We start from the raw sequence: 27,020 nt of genomic DNA, 5'->3' as shown, positions 1-27,020 counted from the left end.
AGAGCTTAAGTGCCTTGCTGAATTTTCTGCATTTTATTTGATGTCTCAGTGAAGGTTTATTCAAAATGACTGTGGGGTTGCCACCTCCAGGTTTAATAGGAGACATTTGAGATATACAGCAGGAGAGTGACATATATCATAGAAACTCAAAGAGCCCCTTCAGCAGAGGAACTACTCTCTGAAAAGAAATGAACATCTCCAAACAACAGCTTAATCATCAGTGCTTGCCAAGAAGTGAAAACTCCAGCTGAAGAAATTCACTTGCAGCTTGACAACGTTATAGCATCGAGGGTACAAGCAGCTCTCTTACATGCCCAACAATTGCTTTCCTACACAGGATGAAAACGGCAGCTGCGTGCTTTCAGAATGACACCAGTCTGCTTATGCCGTGACTGCTACATCTGTGCTTGGAGTGGAGCGGAATAACAAAACACTTCTAAGAAAACCAAAAGCGAAGACCTTGCTTGCTCTTGTAGTTCCTACGGCAACTCAAAATACCAGCGGCGAGGTTCTCTTGCAGGAGAGGATGGTTGTGCGTGGGCTCTGGGAGAAAGTCTTTGTTCATTAATCCGCAAACCATGTAGGAACAAAGGCAGGCTGCTGTAACTGGTCTAGTAGTGGTGCAACTGGCATCTTGGCTGTGGGATGAGCAGGATGCTCAGTGTGTGGGTGAAAGGCAGCTCGGGGGGTGCTGAGCTTAGGGAACCCCACAAATGGGGGGTATCAGGGCCATTTTCGGTGTTGTGTAGACAGTAGAGAGGCAGAGAACAGTCTGCTCGGGCAGGGATCCTCTGTGGTCAGTCCTACATGAGGGTATCATGAGGGTGCTACAACAAGGAGTAAGCTGAAGCTGTGCTTTGGCAGAAGGTGCCATCATTCTCCTTTGCCTTCAGGGTCAGCACTAGTGACATTTGAGCCTCTCTCCTCCTTTTTATAGAATGGGTTGGAAGGGACCTTCCCAGCTCCCCAGTGCCCCCCCTGCCATGAGCAGGGACATCTTCACCAGCTCAGGTTGCTCAGAGCCCCGTCCAGCCTGGCCTGGGATGTCTCCAGGGATGGTTCATCCACCACCTCTCTGGAAAACGTGTTTTTTCTCCAAGAGATAAGTTCCCAGTGCTATATAGATTTTCAGATAGGAAATTTATAATCCAGGGTTTGTTTAATTTGGTTTGTTTGTTTGTTTTCCAGCAACATTTTCATATTCTTGTGTTAACTTGTGCCAAAATCCAGCAAATCTTTTTGCGAGTCATCTGCAGAAGGAAAATTGCCCAGTAACTGTGGAAAGCAGGATAACTGCTCATGAAACAAGGTAAACTCTAGATCAAAGTCACCAGTCCAGACTGAAAAGTCACACAAGACTGAGAGAGTTCATCTGCCTGGGTTCGTAGCCATGTAAGATCTCAGGATGCAGCCCAAGCAGCTGGAGAACTTGCATTAATTGTTATGGTGGAAGCACCAGCTGTCATTCAGCTGGATTAAAAAACATATTTACTCATCTGTTTCCGAACAGAGAAGCGGGTAAATCTGGAGCAATTATTCTGTGCAGAGCTTGTAGTGCTGTAGCAATGGTGGTACCGGCCAGGTGTCAGCTCCTCGCAGGGCTCCGTCTCCATGGGAGGAACACAAGAGGACAAAGCAGATCGTTCCATTTTAGTTTTGACCAAGTGTTTCCCAACGTGGCAGGTGTAACCTGAAGCATTTGCAACTGTGTTTTAATAATGGTTAAGTCACCTCCCCATCAACACGGCAAGAAAATCTCAAGGTACCTGCTTATTTTAGGGTTAGTTTGTTTATAGCACAGCCTGGGGCAGAATTCTTGCTCTTTGGCAGGTCCTCTCCCAGCGAAGATTCTTAGAATGTGGAGGAGAGCAACTCTGGGCCAGCCTCATAATTTTCTGCAGACTTAATGAATTTACACTATAGTAAATATTTTCACACTTTAATTTGGAATTTCACAGTTTCTATTCAAATTTGGAACAATTTGGCAAGGCTTGTGGTTAAGAAAAAAAAATACCCCTTTTCCCTGTAGCAGACAGTCCTTTTCTATTTAAAATCTCAACATAAAACCTCATCAGACATCTTTAGATAGAACTTAGAGGATCATGACCAACTGTTTTTTGTTTTATCTGAAACAGGAAGACTGTAGTGATAAACTACAGTCCTGGGAAGTGGGGTTTGCATTGACAAAGGACTGTTGGACTTGGGGATTGGGCATGTTTTGAAGTTTAATGTGACTGAGCTCTCGGCTCCAGCTGGTTCTGTGAGCTGTAGATATATCTACAAGGATGTTTTCTGCTTATAATTAACTGGAGGAGAGGCTGTACCACAGGACGTAGTCTCGTTAGGAGACAAAATGAGAAGGTGGCCCAACCTAAATAGATCGATAGTCTGCACAATCGCAATCCTCTGCTGAAGAACACACGTGTGTAGTAGCCTATCGCTGAAATTTTATACAATGGAATCAAGACTTTAAATCATTTTAACAGTTTTCTGCTATTGAAAATTTCTTAGGAAACTTTTGGCCTGCAATGTTTAGAGTGAAAATCAGTGCTTGAGGTTTATAGGCTTTATTATTTCAGGAAGTATCTAGAGCTGCATTTAAGATAATGAGGAAGCCTGTGCACTATTCTTAGAACTGTCATTATCTGCAACGACTTTGGGCATTGACCCAATATTTCTTGTGTTCAAAGTCAGACAATGATTGAGTATTGGATTGTTTCAGTGTTCTGGGAATCAGTCCATGTGATTGCTTCTGTCTTGCTGACTTAGGGGCTGCAGAGCACAGGGGCTGCTGAGTGGGAGGAAAAGTTTGTTCTGCATCTGTTCACTAGACCAACAAAACCCATGTGTTGGTCTGAATGCATCCTTATTCTTGTCTAAATATCACATGGATCTATGAACGACCAAACCGAAGAGAACTCTAAATATACATGTCTGTGTGTATACGTGTGTGTATTTATCCCTCCTTATGACTTCAGGAGTACATTTGGGAATGGCTTTGGCCCTTCAGTGCAAGACAGACCTGAAGCCTTTTGGTTGGCTTTGCAATGTAAGAAAAAGCACCAAGAGAGCAGTGAATTTATTCTGAGTGTAACTCATCTTACACAGGAGTCTTGTCGAGCAATGAGTGACATGCAAAGCACTCTTGCTTTCCAAGAATTTTAAACTTAAAAGCAGTGCCCGTTTTTCAGGGAGCAACCCTTCCTCAGACTCTGCACAACCCAAGCACCTCTGTGCTAACCTGGTGTGGGGCCCTGGCAGAACTCTCTTATTGGAAAACAGAACTCTGTGTCCCTCAGAGCAAAGAAACGTGAAGAAAACAGTGTGAGGCACCTGTGGTGCTGATTTGAATTGTAGAGTATCTTGGAGTTTGGCTGGATGAATTGGCTGCCCCCTTAGCATCTTGGTTTGAGCCACATTTAGGTGAAACTATTTTAATTACTTGGGCTTACTGGCTATTTGGCTTTTAGATTTATGATTAATATTGAATGCAGGTAGGAAAGGTTGCTCTTTGTTGGGTGGTGCTTTTGAGGGCATTGAGATAAATGGGTCTGGCTTGGTGTGGGTGACCCTGTGGCACTGTTGGGTGACCTGCTTTGGTGACCCTCATCAAGCAAAAGGTTTTGTGGTTGCAAGTAGCCCATGAGATGCATTTGGGTGCCTCTGGTTATAGCTTTGATTTTTCTGGGCTCTGTTCATCATTGTGCCGTTAACTTGCCGTATGACTGCAGAAGGTGCTCATGTACCTAAATTGCAGGTTCTAGATGGCTTCAGAGCCATAAGTGCCCAGAGGGGTTCTACAGGGTGACCGGTTGTGTGGTTGTTGGGGAAATTCTTCCTCCTCCATAGGTCTGGCCTTCCTCATCGTGAACATGCCGTTACCTTTTACAAGCAGGAAATGCCTAGGCCAAATTTACATTCATAATTAAAGTCCACAGCTATTTAAAAATAAATTAAAGGGGAGGAGTGATTAGAAAAAAAAGATTAAAAAAGAACCGGCCAGCCTGTAATTTTTGACAGTGAAAGAGCTTCCACAGAGCCAGGCAGGCACGCTCATGAATAAGGCAGCTGAGTGAGTCCACACCAGCAGGGGAAAGAATGAATTTTTTATCAAGAAATCCTGTTAGCATATTTACGTATTGATTTATTGGTGCCGTAAGCCTTCGGATCAAGGCATAAAACATCAGCAGTTTTGCCTTTTTGGTCTCTTCAGTGCTGTAACGCTGGAGAAGGGGAGAAACAAAGGGAAGGATTTGCTTCTGAATTAACTTTATTACTACATTCAATGACTATATTTAAAACGTGTTCATACCCAGCTAGCAGTATTGTAGCAAAATCAAAATGCTGCCAGCTTCTAGGTTTTTACTTGTTAGTCTTCTGGTATTTGGGTTTATTTTATGCATCTGGATGCTGTCCTCTGAAAGTCCAGCTCCTGGATTCGTGTGCTCGAGAGAACTATAGCTCCCTTCCTCTCTTGTTTGGGACTTTCAAACCCTTGTCGTTGTAAAGAAAAGCTAGAAAACTTGAATCCTAAAGTATCAAAAGCCAAAAGGCTATTTATCCAGGTGTTTGTACTTATTTTTCCTTTTGGAAAAAAGGAAAAAAAGCATCTTTCCCAATTGTTCTTGCTGGAGTGATGATAATGTCAGTGACAATAAGACAGTGACTTCTAAGAATACAGAGTGGTTACATACACACAAATTATGCTTTCAGAGTGATTTTCTGAAAAAATGCAGCTTACACCAACAATGCCAAAGGGGTGCTTTAATTTTAGCACCCCAAGCTCGTTACAGATTCGACTGGGCTCTTGGTTCAAGGGGATAAGACTTAATGCCAGTCTTGGTGTCTCAGTCCTCATCCATAGCTGGTGCTGCTAAAGCTTTTAAAGTCTATAGCAGAGGTTGGTTGTGTGTGGTCTCAGGCCAGGAGCAGTTTGGTTTTGTGATATACTCTGGATTTTGATCCTAGCAGGGAACAGCTCTGTGTTCTGCTTCTCTAAACAGCAAGTGGCTGTAGGGCTGGGTGCAAGTGACTTCTCTCTTTTGGGGGCAGAAGGATCATCCTTGTCTCAAACCAGCATCAATTTTGGTGTCTTGAGACTCAAAGGATTTTCAAATATTTTACATCTGATGCCCACTTGAGAACCAGGAATTATGAATGGATCTGAGGAGCAGCTGGAGGAATTTAACAAGGTGGACTGTTACTACAGTAGTGCAGTAGACTAACCTCTATCCTGAAGGTAAAAAGGAAGAGTGGAGTAACTCAAAGATCTTCTGTGAAGGCAGAGGTTCTCCTCAGAAACACCAACTAGAGTGTAAATGTGCTAGGAGTTTAGAGCATCTCTTCCCAGAGACTTCAGGTTGAGCAGGCATTGCACTCAGGACTTGATTGCCTTTGGCCAAGGTTTGATGTAGAAAGGAATGCAGAGGCTGGTGGGATCTCTGAATGCTTTTTGTACAACTGCTGGTCTTCAGGACAACAGGTATCCCATCCCACAGGGCCCCTAGAAAGCACATCCTCTGCCATGAAATGCTTTCTAGTGTCCAAAACTCATTTGGGACCTACCCAAAAGGCACAGGAAGCACAATCGTAATGTGCTCTAGGAGATCAGGACAACCTTCAGTCTCCAGTTGTTGGCTGGACCTCAGATGGACCTTAGGCCTCCCTTATTGTTGTGTTCAGGAACTTCAGATGTAACATTTGGACTTGAACCTACTAAGTTTGTATGAAGCCTGTGTACTTCATGCTTCATCTGTGAAAGCACTTTGTACGTTCCAGAAGCAAAGATCAACCCTTTGGGATATTTTGGTAACATGGACTATGCAGCAGCCCAGAGAAGTGACTGGTTTAAATGTCATTTGAGTCTCTGACTATTTTGTGAGTACAGTAGGTTGTCATTGACTCCACAGACTGGACTTGGAATGGCTTTTCTCAGCAAATTTGGGTGTTCTGCCCTTATACCTTCTTGTACAAGGTCTGTCAGTCTCTGATGAATAGATCAGCAGGATTTACTTGGTGTCTAGAGAAAATGTGCTGGGTAAGGCAGGCTTCATGCCCTTATTGTATACGTTTTTAATATTTTTTATTTTGTTCTTGGTAATTTCTGTGTTCACTTAATCCTAGGAATATGAAGAGATAGAAATAAATCAACCTTAAATAACGTTGCTAATTAACAGAAGTAGCAAGGAGAGAATGGTGAAAAATCGGATGAAGGGTAAATAGAGTTCATGTCTTGAAGACAGTTGAGAGTTTTCCCCAATGCAAAAGCACTTACCTAAGGGAAGATTACCCTTTAATTGCCCCAAATAAGTCAGGCTCTGCCGTTGATTAGATTAAAGTGAGTAAACTCTAGGTGTCCTATACATTTTGATTAAACATAGTAAAGAGCTAATGGTCTGTGGTGTTTCAGCTTTGGCTGTATCTGTCAGATTAGAGCCCTTCTTTATTGAACCCCTCTCTGGAAACATTTCCAAAGGATTATGTGTTAGCCTATTAATGGCTTGTTTTTCGCATAGATGGACAACGTGCTGAGCAACGTGATGGCAGAATTTCTTCCTTGGAGATCCGGGGCAATCACCTGAGGGTTGCTACTCCTGTCAAAAGTGGCTGAACGAAGAAACTCTTGTAAGCAGCAGAGACAAAGAGTGTAGTTTTGTTCCTCTACTGGTAGAAAAGTGGAGTGACTCTAAGCCTAAAGAAGTTTACAGTAGCTTGAGAGCCCAAAGCAGCATTTTTGCATGGCCAGGAAACCTAAGCTAGAGATCGACCAGCGTGGACCTTGTCCTGGGATTTGGTGCCCATGTTGGTGCTGGTACACGGCAGGATGGTCTGTGACTTTACACTCTTGTAGATGCTGCCTTTAAGGTCTCATTTAAAGCTCCAAAGTCAACAGCTGAACACCTATAAAGGCATTTTGGTTGCTGGCAGAGGAGCTCTGGTCAAGGTTGCTGTGCAGCTCCTGTCTCTGAGAGATGCCTGTCACCCGTAGCAGTAGGGAATTTGTCCCTGAGCTATGAAGCCTGGAGTGTGTTGCTTAACTCTGACTGTGTACAGGAGAGAGTTTTCATCATGTTGAGTGTATCTATGGAGGTGCAGGTGATGAAGGGGGTTTGCCATGGAGGGTTAGTTGCCCCTGTGTGAGCAATGCCTGGCAGCTGGCCCTGACATCCTACCCTGTGCAGCAGCTTTTTCAGTGCAAATTGAAGTTGTTAGGAAGTCTGTATAATTTATATTAATTATAGGTTTACAGTAAAATCAGTGTGTTCACAAGTGCGTCTGTGGTGACCTGAGGTGACCTGGTGTAGTCTTGTGTGTTGGACATACCTCAATTTTCTTTTCCTCTCTGTACAGGAATCCAAGTGGAGACAGCAGCTGTTTTGGAAGAAGGTCAAAGAGAATGATGGTGTTTTGGTCAAAACCCCAGAAATTAGGAGCTGAAATGCAAGATTTTATTGTTTATTGCAGCACAGCAGCCTCCAAACAGGGTATCCAGCCCCTGTCACCTGCCATTTTCCTATGGCAAAGGTCTTTGCTCTGCTGCTTTTGTGTTGCCCAAGAGGATTCAATCAGGTTCAGCAGTGTTTAGTAACTATTTGAATAAGTTGTTTAAACATGTGCTGTCGCTGCCTGACTCACTCGGTCCTTGGCACACACTGGATGGGGTTGCTTGCAGTGCGGGGTGGTGGTACCAGCCAGGAGGAGCCATCAGCTCCAGGTTGCAGATCTGTCAGGTCTCGATTCACCTGTGGGGCATGGCCTTAGGACTCAGTCTGCTGGCTGCTGGTCTGTTGCACACGTGCCTAGCTGTGTGGGAATCCCCCATCCCTCTTAACACATGAAATATAGATTTAGGTCATGTTGCATCAGCCGGAGGAGAGTGGGAGGTTGTGGGCAGTGGTGTTGTCTGTTTAAAGAAGGTCTTGTTGTGATAGGACAAGGGGTGATGGTTTTAAACTAAAGGAGGGGAGATTCAGGGTGGACATGAGGAAGGAATTGTTGGCCCTGAGGGTGATGAGAGCCTGGCCCAGGTTGGCCAGAGAGGTGGTGGATGAACCATCCCTGGAGACATCCCAGGCCAGGCTGGACGGGGCTCTGAGCAACCTGAGCTGGTGAAGATGTCCCTGCTCATGGCAGGGGTGGCACTGGGGGAGCTGGGAAGGTCCCTTCAACACAAACTATGCCATGATTTTGGGGATTATGGGCTGTAGGTGCCTGAGGTACAGTTCTCTGGGTATCACCATGACCCCAGAAGTGTCCCTTAGACTTCTTGTGCCTCAGTTTCCCACTGTGAAGCACCTCTCCTGTGGGAGTCTTGTGCTGTCTGCTTTAATGGACATGAGCTGTTCAGTGCCTGGGGCACCCCTGGAGCAGGGGTTCAGCTCGATGTTGGCACTGATAGGTGCTGGTTGCAAGGAGCACTATGACTGTTGCTGACCAGTGGGTTCTTTGGCTCCTGAGCAGCAAAGAAGCCTTTCTGTAAGCCCTTATGTATTTGGATGTGATTCTGGCACATCACGACAAGTATTCAGTTTCTCCTTCTTCCCTGTCGGGTTAGACCTGTGGTTAGGATCAAGTAGCCCTGACAGTCAGCCAGGCGTTACACCAGTGAAATGTTGTAGCTGGAACATTAAAATTGATTTGATCTCTTGGCTCATCCTGCTTAATGAGCAAGCCTGGAGCTGGACCACAGCCCAAAGGCCGGTGTCTCCATGGGCAGAGCTGCCTCCTCACTCAGCATGGCCGAGGTGCCTGTGGGACTCGGGGGGTTTTCCCTGCAGGGCAGGAGTTCGGTTTTCCTGGCAGCAAACAGGTTTGGTTTATTAAAGCACCTCACCATGGCAGAGCTGGTGGCATAAACTGTGATTGGTTTCAAGTGTGTTTGGGAAAGATGCTGCATGCCTGTGAAGGCTCTGCTTTCTCATAAGAGGTTTGCTGTCCATCCTCTTGCCCGGTGTTTTGCCCTTTAGTTGGTCCTGGATTCCTGTGTGCGAAGTGGAGCAAACATAGCGAGTCCCTACACTACATAAGGTAGTCTAGCAAACGCCCAGAGGAAAATGGTTAATTACTCGTATTTCAGCACATTTCATTTTTCAGGGCTTTGATCGCGGCATGGAATTGTGGATCTGTCGCCAAGTTTGGGCTTCAAATGAATAAATAAATGATAAACGATCATTTGGCAGCAATGAACCTACTGCACTCCCTTTGCATGTTTATGTGGTTTTTCCTTCTCCCATCTGTTCCCTTCCTCCAGCTCTTCCTTGCCGGTTGGCTCTCAAGCCCCTTGCCTGGCTGAATGGGATGCACTTGCTCCAACCAGAGACACGAGGTTCTGACACCTTGGTCGACAAAATGAGAGTTAAAACCAGCCTCTAAATACAAAAGCACAGGTTTTCCTCTGTAATCCCAGGAGAGCAGGCTGGGGTTGTACCCAACATTTTCCCCGTGTGCTGGGGAAGAAGCACTGAGGAAGGGTGTCCTTCTCTGAACACATCTGTAGAGATGCGGTGCAGGACAACAGGCAAAGAAAACAGCTGAAAGCAGAGGGGAATGGAAAGATGAAATAGCGAACAAAGACGTGGTGCTGCTGGGATGTGGTAACACGTATTACAAAAGGCATTAAAAAATTGCGATGAGAGACTAGGCTGCGCAGTTTCCCTTATCTTTCTGCTCTCATTTTACCAGCCTGTTTTCTCTTCAAATGAATTTGTCTGTCACATGCTGGTTTTGCCTTTAGCAGGGGTGGTTGGTGGTGAGGTTAGTTAGTCCCTGTTCCTCTCGGGTGAGTCACTGATCAACTGACACAGATATTTCTGAAGATGTTTGCTATTTGGAGAGATGCTTGTCATGTGTTTGATCCAGAATACGTTCCTTGAGGAAGAATTTGTGCAGACATGCACTATATTCAGAATGTCTCAGAAGGTATTTACTTGTATTAAGTGAGATGCCTGTAAGAAATGCTGTGACATCTGTCGCCCACAAGACACATTGGTTTTGCTTGTTGGTCGGCTGACTTCTACTTACGCAGAGACATTTTGAGGTGGCATCAAGCACCTGCACAGCTGAAATGCTCATGGATGCATTTAAAGCCCTTCCTCTCTCTGTAAACCCTTCTGCAAGCAAAATTACGCTTGTGAATCTGATGGGGAATAGTGACCAGAAAGCACCGCAGATAATAAGTAAAAGGCACTGATATCAGCTAGAATTAATGCATTTTGTGCAAGCTACTGTTTGAGAGTCTTTCTCTGTGATGTCTGCCAGCCTCTGTGGTTGGGCAGGTAAGGAGCTCTGTGTTTGTTATTCTTTACCCTCTGTTGTAGGAGGAGAATGTCTTTGAGTCTTTTCTTTCTGCTTCCCCTTTGCCCTCCCTTACGCCCAACATCAGCTTCTCAAATGGCTGCATTCTGCACTCACAAGAAAAATTCACATTTTTCTCAGCATTTGGCTTCAGTAAACGGCCATGTGGCATTTTACTTTTCAGCAGTTCCTTAAAGAGCTCCCTTGTGGCTGCTGAATGCAGAAACTTTGTCATAAACGAAACCACCCTTCCCTCCCCTTAGTCCGGCCTGCTGCTTACTGGGGGAGCCTCAGATGGGTTTTGATGACAGAAGCCCCAAGTGCTGAGTTAGCAGATCTGGAAGCCAAATCACTCTGAAGATGCCTTGTTTTCTTGCAGATTACTTGTCTTCTCCCGCTCTGTGTGCACGAGAAAGGTTCTGGGCACGGTGCCACGCGCTGCCTTAATTGCAGCCCAGATTAATGGAAGGCTGTGGTTCCCTCCTGTTGTGGGGTGTCTCGATACAGATGGAAATACGACGGCTGATGCTCAGCGCATGGGAAGGCAGAGCTGAGGTGGGGAGGGAGGAGGTTGGTGTAGGAAACCTGCACAGGGCAGGTCACTTAAAAACGCGTTTTGGCCCCGCTGCAGGGTCAGCCTGGGGCTGTGGAATTAGGTGAATCTTCTCACTGGAGCCAATGACAAGTGTGTGGATGGTGGGACAATCAACTTGGTTCATCAGCTCTTTTGTTGACATTTCAACCTGATCTGGTTCAAGATGTCTCTGCTTATTGCATGGGGGTTGGACTAGATGACCTTTGAAGGTCCCTTCTGACCAAAACTCTTCTGTGATTCTGGTGAACATAACAGGACAAACCAGTACATCAGCGGTGGACAGACCTGTGGAAATCTGAGGGCAATGTCTCCTGCCCTCTGCCCTGCTTTTCTGGATGGTATTTTGTTTCTGAGGCTGATTATTATTTGTTTTTAAATTTCTCCCTTTCTTTTGTTTTTCAGACAAATGATGCTGCAGGAAACACCTGGAACTGGCTTTACTTCATCCCCCTCATCATCATTGGCTCTTTCTTCATGCTCAACTTGGTGCTGGGTGTCTTATCAGGGTAAGACGCTCATGATTTTTTTATCTCCAGCTGGATACGAAAACAGAAGATGTGTTGGTTTTAGAACTGTGAGAGGATGTAGGTGGAAAAGAGAAGCTGGGGTGACACATCATGCTGTAGATTGTCCCGCTTCACATGTCTCCTATCCCGTCCTTTCCTTGCGGTGTGATGTTTCTGTAGGACTATAGAGCCATAGGATGGAGGATAAGCTGGTGAAAAATCAGTAATGGAGATTATTCTGAATTCAGAGCCAAGAGCTAAGGGAGGTCCCTGGAATTATACTGGCTTGGGTCTGTGCAGCCAACACTCCTGTGTCATCTTGAAAACCCACCAGGAAACCAGCGATGCCAGTATAAATACTTCAGTGCTGGAGCTGGACATCAGTGTTCATAACACATTTGGTTCAACTGTGTAGCATGGAGAAACGTGAAGATCAAGCAAAAGGCAATTTAAAGATGTCAGGTTTTGTTGTTGGTTGCAGGTTTTGTTTGTTTGGTTGTTTTTCTCATCTCTAGCTGTTTAAGCCAGTGTCTGAATTTTGGGACACACTGGCCTCTTGATGTTCAAACCTCTGGATTCAGCCAAGGTTTTGGTGTTTGTTGCATGTGAGTTTTGGGTTTGGGCCATTGTAGAGATCAAGGTGCCAAGTTTTGAACCTTAGTTGGAACATCACCAGCATCTGTGGAACTTTGATCTGGAATTAACAACTTGATTCATCCTAATGACTTGCAAGCCCTTAGACTTGGGCACAGTTTCTTCTTAGCCCATCCAGGTGATCTAGATTATATAGATTTATCAAGATCTAGGTTTATTTCTGGCTCTTGGCAGCACAGGAAGAGAGAAAAGAGTTAACGTTGCTGAGTGGTAAAAGCCCTTCAGTGCTGCACCTTTGCTCTTTAATCACCAAGGAAAGAAAAATGTTTTCCAAAGAACAGATGAATGCTTCATTTTTTTTGTTTTGTGGAGGATCCTTGTCCTCCAAACACACGCTGGGGCAGGGAGCAGCAGTTTTATTGGAGGACGGGGACGTGTGCTGCTCCAGGTCACGGAGAAGGACAAGTCGTGCACTTTGCTTTTCCTCCGGCCCAGGAATAAGGGTCATGATCAATGACCGATCAAAGCCATTCAGCAGACATCCTGTTGTATCTGAGGCTTTGGAAAGGAGCACTTCATGACCACGCTTCTCTGACAGATGATTTAAAACGAGGCCCAGAGCCAGGGCTGAGTGCGGTTCATTAGGTAGTTCATCTTCCTCGTTCCGCGGCGGGGTCAGCCCGCGTTGGCTGTAATGATACTTGTGATTTAAAACAAAACGCAGAAGCCTACAGGCTCCCGGCCCTTAGTGCTGGATTCAAACGTGCTTGGTGACCGAAAGATGGAAACCTCTCTCTGGCTCTGCTGAAAGCCTCTTGTTGCTTGGGGCAAAATATGAATATTATATAAATGTGCATCTTCTTTAAAAAAATGCAGCTCTGTGCATCAGGTTTCCCTTTGTTAGTCGCAAGGATGATAAAACGTTCTTCACAGAGGGAAGCGTTTAATTTCTACTTTGCATAGTGGCTTGACGTCCTTGGCTGGAATAATTCCTGGGAAGAAGCTGAAGAAAACAAACATCGTATAAGTGTTGACCACACTGCCCAGAGGGCTGCTGGGCTTGCAGCTATTGAGCAATGAAGGAAACTGGGTACATCTGAATGGACTGGTCGTGAGAAGGCACCAGAATGATGGAAAGACCCTCTGAAGGCAGAGACTGTTGCCATTATATGCTTTAGCCAAAAGCCCCAGACAGTATTGTAGTAATAATAATAAATAATAATAATAATAATAAATTGTTGGAGATTATTATGAGCATGACTGCACATAGAGAAGGGGTTATTGGCAAATGCACATTGACTTCCATACGGTAGAGACTCCTGGCAATATCCCACATTCCTAGTCCAGTAAAACCAAGTTGATTCAGGGTTAGGGGTTCTACCAAGAGCCCATGAACAGGGTTAACTCAGCAATCACGCACCTGCTTCTTATTGTCATGACCTGTGCAGCTCACAGCCTTTGATATCGTCTTGGCTGTATCCCGGGGTGATGTGATGCTCTGCTCTCCTTCTCCACACATCACGAGAGGGAGCAGTGGGGTAGTGAGAGGGGATGTAATTCCCCCAGGAGTAATTGCAAAGCTGAGGTTGGGTCACTGGTTTCCTGGTCAGGTTGTATTTTATTTTCTGATATTTTGCCATATAGATCAGCAGCATTAGGGGGTTAAGTTTCATGGTACTATATCTCAGAAAGCCACAGAAAAAGCTTTTATCTGAGCATTTTTCGTTACTGTTAGTTTTGAGCTATTTCCTCTCATGTATTTGCGTTCCTCAGTGGGCAGTAAGGAAGCTGCAAATTTCTGCAGTAGGTATGTAGATGCTATCACAGATCATAGTAATATAAATAACCTAAAATGACAACAAGTTATTGAGCTTCCTATGACATTAGATTATACAGAGTTTTGCCATAACTAGTGATGGAATTTTCTACCTTCCTGTAGTTATTTGTGGACACATGTCAAGACTGGGTGGATACTTAATGTGAGCGGGTTTAGCTCCTGGTTTATCTGCTGAGCAGCGCAGGCAGTCTGACCCGGTTGGGATCCCAAGCCTGATCTGCTAGCAAAATGTGGAAGCATTTGCATCACAAATGCTACAGAAGAGATGAGACCTGCTTTAAAATAAAGAGCAAACCACCTTTCCCCTCTGCTGATTCTTCTGGAATTATAATAAAAGCCGAGACAAGCAAGTGACAGGGAGATGTGGAAATCTGTAAGTGTTGGTAAAAACTTGCTATAAAAATAACTCCTAATCTTGGGCCACTGTTGGTATGACAAAAATCTCTGACTACCTGTCTAAAGATGTAATGAAAAGCATATTGACTCCATAATTCAGATTAAATGAGACTCTGCCTGCTGTACAGGGTGTCCTCCTCATGCGTGGTGATCAAAGCGCTGCCAGCGCTCTTGTAATCACTTAATATTTAAAAACCCTCCCCAAATGGTGCGCTCTGCCTTCCGCTCCTTTCCCCTCCCTAATGGGTCCCACTAGGGACCAGACTCTGCTTGTGCCACCAAGTATCCAGATTTCCCCAATGATCCTAAGACATCGGGTGTGGAATTACTGCAAACATCTTATTTCTGATGGTGCGATAGGGATGTTGGGCTTTCCAAAGGTGGGTCTCTGACTGGGGAAACTGGTAGCAGCTCCACTTGCCAGGTTGAAAGACAGACTGTGCTGTTCTCCAGATGTGTGGATGGCAGGATTTAGAGTTTTCCTGGGGCACTGCAGTGGTCAGAGTTGTACAATGAACTGCAATTGCCCTTCAGCACAGCATCCCTTATACTGTGGAGTGGTGGTAATGTGGGTTTGTTCCTTTGCTGGGGATTTTCCTCTCTGCTCCTTGCTGTGTATTACCCCCACTTTCTGTTTTCCCGCTCTGGTGCTTGACCCCTCCATGAGCTGATAAAGCTCAATAGCCCCACAGAAATTAATAGAGCAGGAAAAGCACAGATTATTTTCTTCTGGAGGAGCTTTTATGTAGTGCCATAGTGATTCAAGAGAAGATCAGGACTGTACAGAGCAGAAGCAAGAGGGAGATTTCTCTCCCCTTTGGTAGCATTAAGACATTTGGTTGGTTCATTTGCTTCTTCACTGTAGAGGTCTGTCTGCTTGATCAAGAAGGGCAGATGCAGGGTGTGTTCATGTTGAGGTCACTGTCCAAACCTGCAACCCCCCAGTCACAGACACACACAAAAAGAGGAAAATGATAGATTTAGAAGAAAAGAAAAAAAGATTAGACACCTGGTTGAAGTTCTACTGGCCCATCCATCCACCCACAGGACAAAACAGATTTCGTTCGTACTAGAGAGCTGCCCTTGACTTTATTTCTTTGTTTTAATCACGAGAAGCTATTCTAGCTGTGCTAACCTTATTCCAGAAAGCCAAGGCACCTTGTTTCCCAGAGAGGAGCATTTTGGAAGGTTTCCAGTGCAGAGTGGAACAACAGCAACAGTGAAAATGTTTAGGAATTTGTATCCATAATGTATTTCTCTTGAAACATCTTTCTGTGTTGCCTGGGGTGGGTGGTTATTCTTACTTATTAGATTATTTGTAAACTTTTGGTGACTTAGGCAGCAATAAAGGCATCAATCACAGGGAATGCAAGCTTTCCACAGGAAAAGAGTTTGACTGGCTCTGGTGGAACTGTGGGAATGTTCTGGCTCCAAGTCATGCCGAGAAGGGTTGACCCCAGATACCTTTCAGTTTTCCCTAAACAGAGTTGTTTGCTGCTTGGGACATCATGGGATTTGGCTTCAGTTCTGACCAGAAAATGCCCTGTGATGATCCTGATGAATTATTGATTGAACTCCGCACAGGGTTCTGCAGTTTACAGTGAGGCAGGAAAAAATACCCCCCATTGAACTGAGAAATCCAGACCAATGCCCTTTATCTTTTCTGCCTTTGCACTGTTTTCTTGCTGCAGTCCCCTGCCCCCCTGCTCTGGCAGCCGTTGCCACCAAGAGATGAGAACGCATCTCCATGTACACCTTAGTTTCCTGGTGTTCTATCCCTTAGCAGTGATTTCCAGTGCTGCTTTTCTCCTCCTGCTGCCATTCAGCTGGTGGGAGTTTTCTACACCCCGGCTGTTGAGCTGGGTATTAATTTTGCCTGGTAATGAGCAGGATGATTCTGTACAATACATTTGTGAGTGTTTTGATGCTTCGGATTACACAATGCAAAGTGGATAAACGTTATCATGGGGATGCTGTGGAGAAGATGATTTAACTTATTTCAAGGCTAAGTGCTTTTTGGCTCCGTTTCACGCGGCGGTGGGGAGCGGTGAGGGTGGAGACACAGCAGGAGCGCTGGCCAGAGAGGGCAGTGCTCTGCGAATGATGCATTGGAATTCTGAGAGTGAAAAATGCTGCTCGGCCACTCCTCAAATATTTATGGTGAAGCCTGAGGTATTTCCAGACCAGCCGGTAAAGAGTAATGATCTTTCCTGAGGTTTACTCATCCGGTTGCAATAACCAAGCACCGCAATGGCCAGTTTGCATCTTCTCTGCTTAAGTGTTATTGTACCATAACACGGTCCAGAGCTCCTCTGTCCTGAGATTCTCTTATATGCCTTTTGTTGTATGAGACCACCTGGTGTAAGAACTGCAGGGAGACCTTTTCAGTGGATGCAGCATCTTTGTGGCAGCAGGAGCCTGGCAAGGGATGTAGCTACAGATCATGCTGGCGCCTTGCAGGTGAACAAGGCTCAGGGCAAAGAGAGATTTAATTCCTCCCTGCTGCACCGGTCGTGTGCTCCGGTCTCCCCAGGGCATTTCTGAGGGTTGTACTTTGGGTCCAGGGGCTTTTGCAGTGTTGGATCAGCTCCCTGGGGCGAAACACAGTCCCACCCAGACCTCACTGAACCGACCGTCTCAGTGACTTGCTCTGCTGAGTTTCATGACAGGTTTTCCCATCCTGAGGATTTTTGCCAGGTTGAGATCATAAAACTTCAGCCTGCAAGACGTGCAGAGGCTGGAGGAGAATCAGGCTGATTAATTTGTCATAATGGCAAAGTGTTCTTTTGTCCTCCTTCTCCCTCATTACAGAGACAATCATTCATTTTCCCTGCAAATTTGTTCCAAGTTCACTGCTACCTGCTGTGATCTGACTTTGGCTGGTGTTAATTATTTGCAGCAGAAGAGCTGCATCATGAAAAGATATGAGATTCTGCTGCATTCTCATTGCTTTTAGTCTTTCCTCAGCCTGTGCTTAAAAAGGAGAGGAACCAAAGGGCAAAAGAAAGATGTTCTTTCCTGGTTTTCCTTGCTCATCACCCTTTTCAACAAAGCCATCGTTGCAAGCAAGAAATGCGGGAGCAGCACGTGTGTTTCGTGCAGGAGGAGTCAGGGAGCCACAACTTTCCATGTGAGCTTTGTCTCACCGAGATGAATGTCCTATTGAATGTGGATCCTTTGCTTCCTTTGTGCCTTTGGTTAGTACAGGAGAGATGGACTACATTTATTTGTCCTTCTGTTAAGCTGCAATGGAAATTAAAGCCTATAATGCAGGAATGATACATAGGAGACCTAAATTTGAATTTTCTGGGGCTGCTGCTTTGACTCTGGGGTGGAGACTTGGTGAACGGAGCCAGACGTTCATCCAGGAATTGCTGTAGGCTGATACCGTGAGATAAATGGTGATTTTTAATTCTTCTTTTCTCTTTATTGTTGCCTCCTTCGGGCCAGGTTTGCCCAGCTGTGGCATTCGCAGCATTTCAAATTGGATTAGGTGGAATCAAAGTGAAATCGGCACAAGCCGAATGTAAAAACAAAAGGCAGGCAGATGCATTGAAGGCTTCACCTCTGCGCTGTTCCTCTTTCGAGAGATACAAGATGTAGCCCATATCTGGCTTGCATTTGAAGCATCTTCCTGTTATGTGCAGTGATAAAAGTGCCTGTGAAGCCTGGCTCGGTGCTGCGAGATCAATCTCACAGCGATACTTTCATCCTTTATCAGCTGGTTGAGGAGAGCTATATTTTCGCCCTCTTTAGAGAGCACACAGAAGCAGCTCTAGCTGTGCAGGATTGATTGAGCCAGTCCTTACTCTTAAATGGTGGATATGAGGATGGGTTAAGCAGCTCAGCCAGCTGGGTCTGTACATCTGGGCTCAGTCTGGGACAGATGGATGTGCCCCCTCAGATCATACCCAGTGTGATCTCACCCAGCTGTAGCGCTAGGTGAGATAGCAACATATAATGCTGTGTGTATTTGAGATTTTGGGCAGCTGATGGGACAGGATGGGGAGGAGGAGGAGCCACAGAGCTTGGTCATCCTCAGCACTAAGAAATCTCAGTCCTTCTCTGGGCTTTCCTCATTTGGTAACAACATTCAAAACTCCAAGCTCTCAGCAAACCACCATTATGGGCAGGAAAATAATATCTTAGAAGTACCAAATGTCATTAGCATAGAGAAATTCTTAGCGATGGTTTTGCTGGTGAATCAGTTGCTTGGGTTCATCATTCCAGCACTTTCCAGTATGATCTCTCTGCACCCTGGGATGTGCTTTCTTGCACCTCCCTTGGGTTTGCTGTTCACCCAAATGAGGTGCATTTCTGTACTTTTCCTTCTTGCTCCAGACAGGCTTTCTAATCAGCTTTGCCTGTGTTCAGTGCTGACCTGGGCCTGACTTTTACAGGTATTTAAACCAAGTGATTTTACAATACTTTACATGTAAATTAAAGGGCAGAGTTATTTTTAGTTTTGCCCACACATTTCTCTGCACATGAAGATTTTGTCTGTGAATAAAAATAACCATACCTTGGCTCATCCTGGAATCTTCCTGGGGCTTATTGCAGTGAATATATCTGATGCTATAGTAAAGAAACCAAGATCCTTGCTGATCCCCTCTTATTTTCCTTGCAGCCCTTCTGGGTGCAAGGTGCTGGCTATGAACACAGCCGAGCCACATGCTGTTGGTTTTACAGCTTCCCAGCTACAGACCTCCACACCATGTCCAGGCAGCTGGAAATTGCGCTGCTTGTCTATGTATTCCTGGATTTATTGGGTTTGAAATCTTTTTTCCTAAGCCAAATTTGATTCTAGCTTCCACGTGTGTTTCTAACTCAGCAGCACCCACCCAGGTTTGCGCACTGAAGGGGAATGATGCTCTTTCTCCCATTCCCTCTCCCCTTGCCTCCCGTGTGCTGCTGTGAATAATTCAGCCCCTGCTGTCACTGCTTCTCCTCATCTCCCAGAGGAGCTTTTGTGAGAACACCAAAGGTTGGTGCCTTTGAGGTGGGTGTCCTGCTGGGCATCATCCCGGCAGGATCGCTGTTCTGGTGTCACTGCCTCCCCGGCAGACCCTTTCAGGCTCTCGAGCTCTGTTGTGGGCTGAGGTGAGTCCTTTAATCTCTCAAAGAGTTCAAAGGGTTGCTGGTGCTGCTGTTGACACGGTTCCCTCGTGACAGTGCACCCCGCTGAAGCAAAATGCTTCAGGAATTGAGGGAACGTGGTCTCTGCTGTTCCTGCTCGGATTCTAAGCTTTGCTGTTGTGCTCTGGATACACAGTTTCCTACCTGGTGTCCTGTCCACCTCCTAAACTACCACAGCACCCACAGGAGCGGTGAGGATGCTCAGCAGGTCCCCAGGGCGCTGATCACCTGCTTTTCTCTCCTTTCCCTCCCCACTGCCCATGTTGCTCCTGCTCCCCATGGGCTCGCTCTCTTTCTTTCTGCCAGGACTCGCTCGCTACCTTTGTCTCTGAAATAAAAGGTTTGCAGAGGTAAAATAAATATTAAGCACAGCCAAGACTTTGTGCCCTTAGTTGTATCAATGGTTACAGGCATCAAGGCATTAGGATTTTTTGTTGCATCCACCAGAGGCTTCCCCTTATAAAGGATTTACTGTTCTCCAGGAAGAGAAAAGACAGAGATATGAACCTGCAGAACAAATTCTTTCCCTGGAGCAAGAATCTGCCTTGCAATAAACAGGTGGATGCTGATGCAGTTAGTGAATGAAACGTTAGGAGTATTAACCGAATCAGACCCTGGTGAAGCAAACCATGTGGGGCTTTGCAGGATGGTGTGTATGAGGTAGCAAAATCAATCACACAAGTATTGCAGGAGCTGCAGGATGGCAGGAGCACGAGGAGGCGCTGGCTCAGCAGGGATGTGTTACCACGTTAGTTTAACTAACTTCACCCACGCTGTTCAGATTCGGTTGGATTAGGGTAAGGTGGCAAACTCCAGCATCAGAAACAGAGACCTGAGAGGGAAAGGAAAAATTAACTGAAGGCTCTTTCTCTATTTCCTTCACACAGTTAATTAAACAAAATAAATGGTAAGAAATGGATTTCCACCCTTAAAATGCAATTCAGTGTTTCTGCTTGCATGTGGATGCTCTCAAGATGCTGGGAAGCTTGGATGTGTGTGTGTTCCCTGTGTTGGTAGGTTACCCTAAGGCACATCTGGAGCAACTACAGCCCCAAGCAAGTGGTCACAGCCTGCCAAGAGCACAAGAGATTTGATTTTACTGAAAAATAGAGATAGTATTACGTTTATATTACCACTCTTATCATCCAACACGTTCATACATCTGGGGTGTTATAAGTGCGTGTTCTTATCTCTCTGATCTCTTTGCAGCCTGTTGCAGAAATTCCTACCTCAGCTTGCTCTTGCTGGAGGATTACTGAACCTTTGGTGGATAATCCACACCGGGTTTCTTTTGAGGTTCTTTCCTTGCTGATTGTGAAAGGGGTCGACTGAAACCGAGAGGAATTTGTAACACTTTGCCCCTGAGTAGCACAACACTGGTGATTTTGTACCGTCCTTCGGGCACGTTTGCTGCTCCGGTCCGCATGTCAGTGCGCTGGCCGGCCGACAGGGGGTTAATTCCCCGGGTCGCTGCGGGTGGCACGGCCGGGGCAGGCGACCCCAAACCGGGGCGGGCCCGGCGGGCTCGGTTGTCTCCGGGCCGGGCGGTTCGGGGTTGTTGTGCCCGGGCCGGGGGGGTTCGGCGGGGGCTGCGGTCACAACCGGCTTGTGCTGCGAAAGAGGCGAGAGACGCGTCGGGATCGCCACGTGGTGAGAGGTTGTGCCTTGTTGTTGTTGTTTGGTTTTTGTGCCTTTTTTTCCCCCCCTTCTCCTTTTTTCTTCTCTTCTGTCAAACTGCTCTTACCCCAACCCACGAGTTTTGCCTTTGCTTCCCGATTCTCCTCCCCATCCCCCGGGGCAGGCCTGGGGAGCAGCCCATGTTTTTACCTGCTGGGTGGGGGGGCTGGGGCTGGACTGGGCCAGACTGGCACCCAGAGGAGTTGGTGTTTTCCATCTTTGTAGAATCACAGAATAGTTTGGGTTGAAGGGACCTCCCCAGTGCCCCCCTGCCATGAGCAGGGACATCTTCACCAGCTCAGGTTGCTCAGAGCCCCGTCCAGCCTGGCCTGGGATGTCTCCAGGGATGGTTCATCCACCACCTCTCTGGCCAACCTGGGCCAGGCTCTCACCACCCTCAGGGGCAACAGTTTCTTTCTTATATCTAATACAAATCTCCCTCTTTCAGTTTAAAGCCATCAACCTTTGTCCTGTCTGTACATGCCCTTGTAAAAAGTCCCTCTCCAGCTTTCCAGTAGGTCCCTTTATTTAGGTACTGGATGGCTGTTCTAAGGTCTCCCTGGAGCATTCTCTTCTTCAGGCTTAACAACCCCAACTCTGTCTCACTTGTGTTCATAGCAGAGGTGTTCCAGCCCTTTGAGCATCTTCATGGCCTCCTCTGGACTTCAACAGCTTCTGTTGAGGGCTCAGAGCCAGATGCAGCACTGCAGGTCCCTTGATTTCACATGCCATCCAGGCTGAACTTTGCTCATTGCTTTGACATACTTGGACTGGAGATAAAGTCAATCCTAAAACTGTTTGTTTTGGGGTTTTTTTGTTGTTGTTTCTTGGTCTGGGCTCTTTTTTTAAATGAAAAAAAAAAATTTTAGGCTTAGAATTCTAGAAGTGCTTAACCACTGCTTTCTGGGATTCCTTGGTGGAGTCCTTCTGGGATCTGCGCTGCTTTCTGCTCACTTTGAACAGTGCTTTACATTCAGCAGACAAAGCCTTTTCTCCCGTGTTAATATCTGAAATTTCATGAGATCCTGTGTAGCTCCTTGATATCGTTCTGAATGAGGAGCTGACTACCTGTGCTGCTGTCATGAGCACTGTTAGTGGCAGCGACGCTGTATCATCCCTCTCTGCCTCTTCCCTGTGAGTGGGAAGTGTTTCTGTCTGCTTTCTAAGCAGAAAACATGAGCTGCAGAGGTTTAATGGTGTGATCAGTGTTGTAGCAGGCCGGCTGTCGCGAGCCCCGGGACCGTGCCATGAAACCCAGGACCGGGAGGCGCGTTACATGATGCTTCATCTCAGCTCCCTGCTGCCCTATAGGAAAGTTAATCGGAGACTCAGGGGGTGAAGATTGTGGCTTGTTTTCCTTTTTTTTTTTTTTTTTTCTGTGACAGTGTTTGTAATTTAAGACCAACATGGATAAAGTACTTGAAATAATTTTATTTGTTTATAATGTTTTACTGACCCTGGTGGTTACTCCCGAGTTGACCTTGGCCCTTTTGTGGCTGGGGAGGCTCTTGAATTTCCCTGAAGTGGCTATTCCAGTGTGTATATACACTGAGATTTATTTTACTCTTCCACTCACCAAGGTGATAAGCAACAATCATCCATTTTCCTGCTCACTTTAAGCACCGACCACTCTTGAGAAGAAAAATGTGATGCATTGAGCTTGACTGGTATGGCATATGGTTTCCATAATGAATGCCCTTCCTTTGATTTGTTTGTTCCTGCTGTCTCTATAGAATCAGTTATTCACAACTGTCATGTTGTAACTAAAATGCATTGTAGTCACCTACCCAGGCCGAGCTCTGCTTCCTCCAAAGCCACATCTTCTGTTGCTGTGCTGCGTGTAGGAGTAGAATCATAGAACTACAGGATGGTTTGGGCTGAAGGGACCTTCCCAGCTCCCCAGTGCCCCCCCTGCCATGAGCAGGGACATCTTCAGCAGCTCAGGTTGCTCAGAGCCCCGTCCAGCCTGGCCTGGGATGTCTCCAGGGATGGTTCATCCACCACCTCTCTGGCCAACCTGGGCCAGGCTCTCACCACCCTCAGGGGCAACAATTTCTACCTCATGTCCAGCCTGAACCTCCCTCCTTTAGTTTAAACCACCACCCCTTGTCCTATCACAACAGGCCCTGCTCAAAAGTCTGTCCACATCCTTCTTATTGGCCCGTTTTAAGTACTGAAAGCATTTTGAGCTTTTAGCTTTCCTTCTTCTAATTCTGCCCCAAAAAGAGCTGAAATATCAGTGTTTTGGGTGGCTTTTGGTGCACATGGTGGTTGATGAGAGCCTAGGATGAGTGAACAGCTTTCAATATTCCTCATTCCAGAACTGGCCAAAGTGTGGAGGACCAGCTGGGAAGAAAGTCCTGGATGTAAAGCAGGGTGGGAGGAAGCACATTTCCAGCTTGAGTTTCCTATCTGGTGATTTGGGAGATTTTTGCAAGTCAGTGACATAAATAGAAATTATGCTGAATAAAAGAGGAAAATTTACTGCTACCAGACCTTCCCATGGGACTTTCTGTGTTTTCATTTAGAACTGGCAGGAAAACTGCCATTTTGACAGAATTTTTCCCTTTTCTTTGAATATGTTCTGAAATTTTGTTGAAGAGCTCTCAGACAGAAATTCTGGGAGTTTTCCAGTTGCTGCAGATGGGGAATGTTTCAGTTTGTGAATAGTGATGAACATAGTGGAAGAGAGACACATGCATGCTTTTATTAATGCATTTCATAAAGAAAAACACAGTCTTTTCACAAGTTCCAGCTTCATCAAACCTCTCTTATCTCCTGGAAATAAGAGGTAGGAGATCTAGATGCAAGTGCTACATTCCTCTGCCAGGCAGACTGTACATCAGGACACTCCAGCCTTCAACCTGGACTGTTTTGCTGCAGCTCAGTAGCTCTCAGAACACGTGGGATGAGCTGAGACCCAAGGTACTGTTGTCTTCTCGGCCTTCCTAGCTTCTACGGCAATGCCAAATCTGCTGGTTCCAGAGGACAGGAGGGTGCAGGCGGTTTAAACCTCAGCAGCGTTCCTCACTGGTGTCTTGCAAAAAGTGTGCACAGCTGTAGAGAAACTACTGAAGGTTTGCAACTTAGCAAAGTTTGTCTCCTCGTTTTATTACGTGTTTAAAGTTGAGATTAAAGGGACAAGTCCTAGGTAGCTTTTGTTTTCCTTAGGCCAGACAGGAGCTGGCGGAGGATGAAAGGCTTTGCAAGGAAAGCTTTCCCTTGCCTGCTCCAGAGGGGCGAGAGGTGGCTTAGAGCCCAGAAAGCCAAACGTATCTTGGGCAGCATCCCCAGCAGTGTGGGTAACAGGAGGAGGGAGGTGATTGTCCCCTCTGCCCTGCTCTGGTGAGACCCCCCTGCAGTGCTGGTCCAGCTCTGGGTCCTCAGCACAGGACACACATGAACCTGCTGGAGAGGGGCCAGAGGAGCCACAGGAATGATCCGAGGCTGGAACAGCTCTGCTGGAGGACAGGCTGAGAGAGCTGGGGTGTTCAGCTGAAGAAGAGAAGCTCTGGGGAGACCTTAGACCAATGAGAAGGATGGGGACAGACTTTTTAGCAGGGCCTGTTGCAGTAGAACAAGGGGTGATGGTTTTAAACTAAAGAAGGGAGATTCAGGCTGGACATGAGGAAGAAATTGCTGACCTGAGGGTGGTGAGAGCCTGGCCCAGGTTGGCCAGAGAGGTGGTGGATGAACCATCCCTGGAGACATCCCAGGCCAGGCTGGACGGGGCTCTGAGCAACCTGAGCTGGTGAAGATGTCCCTGCTCACTGTGGGGGTTGGAATGGGTGAGCTGTGAAGGTCCCTTCAATCCAAACTGTTCTATGATTCTTTGATCTGCTGTCCCCCCTGCCTGCTGTGGTCCTTCATGACCCTCCCCGCGGGGTTTTACCTCTTGCTCCCATCCGGCACAGCTGGGAAATTTGCGGTGGCACAATCTTGTAACGCAGGAAATGTGTCCCCTCCACGTCTGGCAGTTTATAAATGCACGTTGTCACTTTGCACTGTCTGATCTCATTCCTCCACTTCCAGAGAGAAATCAAAACTGAGAGGAGGTCCCTGGCCTTGACCAGCAGGCACTGAACCAGAGATGAGAACATTAGAAAGGAAGAGGGGGAAATCAGCGATCCAGCTAACACATGCAGGATCCCAACTCACTGGCAAACCTGTGCTGAATGCCAAGGAGGAGCTGTCGGTTCAGAGCGATGTTTCGGCTTCCTCCGTTTCAAGGATGGGGTCGTGGGCTGTGCTGTCAGGTGGGGGACGGGAGAGGGGAGTCAAGAGCCTGGGATGCACTGCCAAAATCAAGATAACGGCTCAGCCGATGGCAGCTCTCACATCAGTGGGTGGCATCAACGTTTGTCGTGGTACTGAGCAGAGTTCACCCTGCAGTCCCCTCTCTGTGGGTCAGACAGTCCTGTCAAATGAAGAACAAGTATCAGCTTTGAAGTGTTAAGTGTAGACTGTGGATATAAAGCTGGTCTGGCACCTGCAGTTCCTTTTTCCCTATTCTTCCACCTTCTTCCCATCTCCTCCTCCTTGCTGGCTTCTGAGGAGCACGTGAGGGTAATGAACGGGTGATCAGGTGGGATTTTTACTGAAGAATAATGATTAACTAAAGATTTGCAACAGTTAACTGAAGGTTTGAAAGACACAGCAAAGTTAAGATGCCAAATGAGCGAACCTCTGGTGTACATGAAGGAGAAAAGCCTGATCCCACATCTAACTGTGCAGATGAAGCAATTGTGGGTCACTGTAGTGTGTCCTCAAAGAGAGGGGTTGCAGAGGATGGTTCAGAGCTCCATAATTATATATGGGCATGTACATCTCCAGGTGGGTCATCAGAAGCTTCCCAGTGATTTGAATTAGCCTGGGAAAGGCCCCAGTGCGGGTCTCTTGGGGGTGGTGTCTGCACTTTTGTCCCAGCGTTGTTTCAAATGATGCAGTAGGATATACTGGGACAAGATTTTTGCAATGGTTGTGTGAACTTTGCTTTCTGACTCCCCTCTACAGTCCTGTTTTAATGATTTGATGTCAAGGTACTTGCTTTCGAGCAAATGGCAGGATCATTGTTACCCTCGACCCAGAGCATCTGGCCTCTTTCACCTTCACCCCAGAGCACCCATCCTCACTTGTAACTCTCGTTTGACTTGTGTTTGGCAAAGTCGACTTAAGTCTGGGAAGACTCAGAGAGAGGTTAACGGGGAAGAGTAGATATCTTTTACAAGACAGACTGTGTGTCTGTGACATAATATTGTGCTTCTAGAGGAAATTCTGCTGTGGGGTGAGTGGTGCGGAGGGATGGAGGACAGTTTTTAGTGTTGGGGATAATAATTTGTATTGGGTAACTGGACAGGTATACGTGGTTGTGCTTCAGGATCTTATTGTGACGGACACAGAACAAAAGCGTGTGCATGTGGCGCTTTGCCGTCCTTGTTCAGGATGGAAGAGGCAGAGAAACAACTGAGCTGCAATCAAAGTAGTAGTTGGTTGGACAACAACATAGTTTGCTGTTGTCTCCACTCACTACGGCTGTCATTAACTTCACAGGCTTCATGAACACAAGCCGAAAGATGAAAAGGGGCTGCGTGTTTTCCCTGGCCGCTTGTGACATGTTCCCTTTCATTCTTCTCTCTCCATAGTGAATTTGCCAAAGAACGAGAAAGGGTAGAAAATCGTCGAGCTTTCCTGAAGCTCCGTAGGCAGCAGCAAATTGAACGGGAGCTCAATGGTTACTTGGAGTGGATCTTCAAAGCAGGTAAGGCCAGACATCTCCTGATCTTGGTTCAATATGTTTGTGGCAAGTGGAGTCTGGTGATGACAGAGGACAGTGGCCACAGAACCGACTAGTCTTTGGTGTTGCTGGCCATTGAGATGTTGCTTTTGTTGGGCTTGTTTCTGAGCAGTCACACTGAAGCTATTGCAAAACATCTGAGTTTGGTTAAGCAAAAACAAAGGAACTGGGCCAACCTTCTTTATTGCCGAG

At 46.4% G+C, this 27,020-nt stretch overlaps 1 protein-coding gene across 16 annotated transcripts in view; it reads left to right on the top strand.

Moving 5' to 3' along the window:
* The window catches only part of CACNA1B (calcium voltage-gated channel subunit alpha1 B), a 277,816-nt gene that overhangs the window by 112,310 nt on the left and 138,486 nt on the right, over positions 1-27,020 (top strand). For 15 of the 16 annotated variants that reach the window (XM_065035994.1, XM_065035985.1, XM_065035997.1 and 12 more), the window contains exons 7-8: positions 11,291-11,394; positions 26,677-26,792. In XM_065035994.1, the coding sequence (XP_064892066.1) occupies positions 11,291-11,394; positions 26,677-26,792 (220 nt within the window). Of the gene's footprint in view, positions 1-11,290; positions 11,395-20,766; positions 21,015-26,676; positions 26,793-27,020 lie in introns of those variants that run through there. The other variant, XM_065035996.1, reaches the window with a different exon arrangement.

Source organism: Columba livia, chromosome 19 (assembly GCF_036013475.1).
Source record: "Columba livia isolate bColLiv1 breed racing homer chromosome 19, bColLiv1.pat.W.v2, whole genome shotgun sequence".
Classification (NCBI taxonomy): Eukaryota; Metazoa; Chordata; class Aves; order Columbiformes; family Columbidae; genus Columba; species Columba livia.
This window is presented reverse-complemented; position numbering and strand designations above follow the sequence as displayed.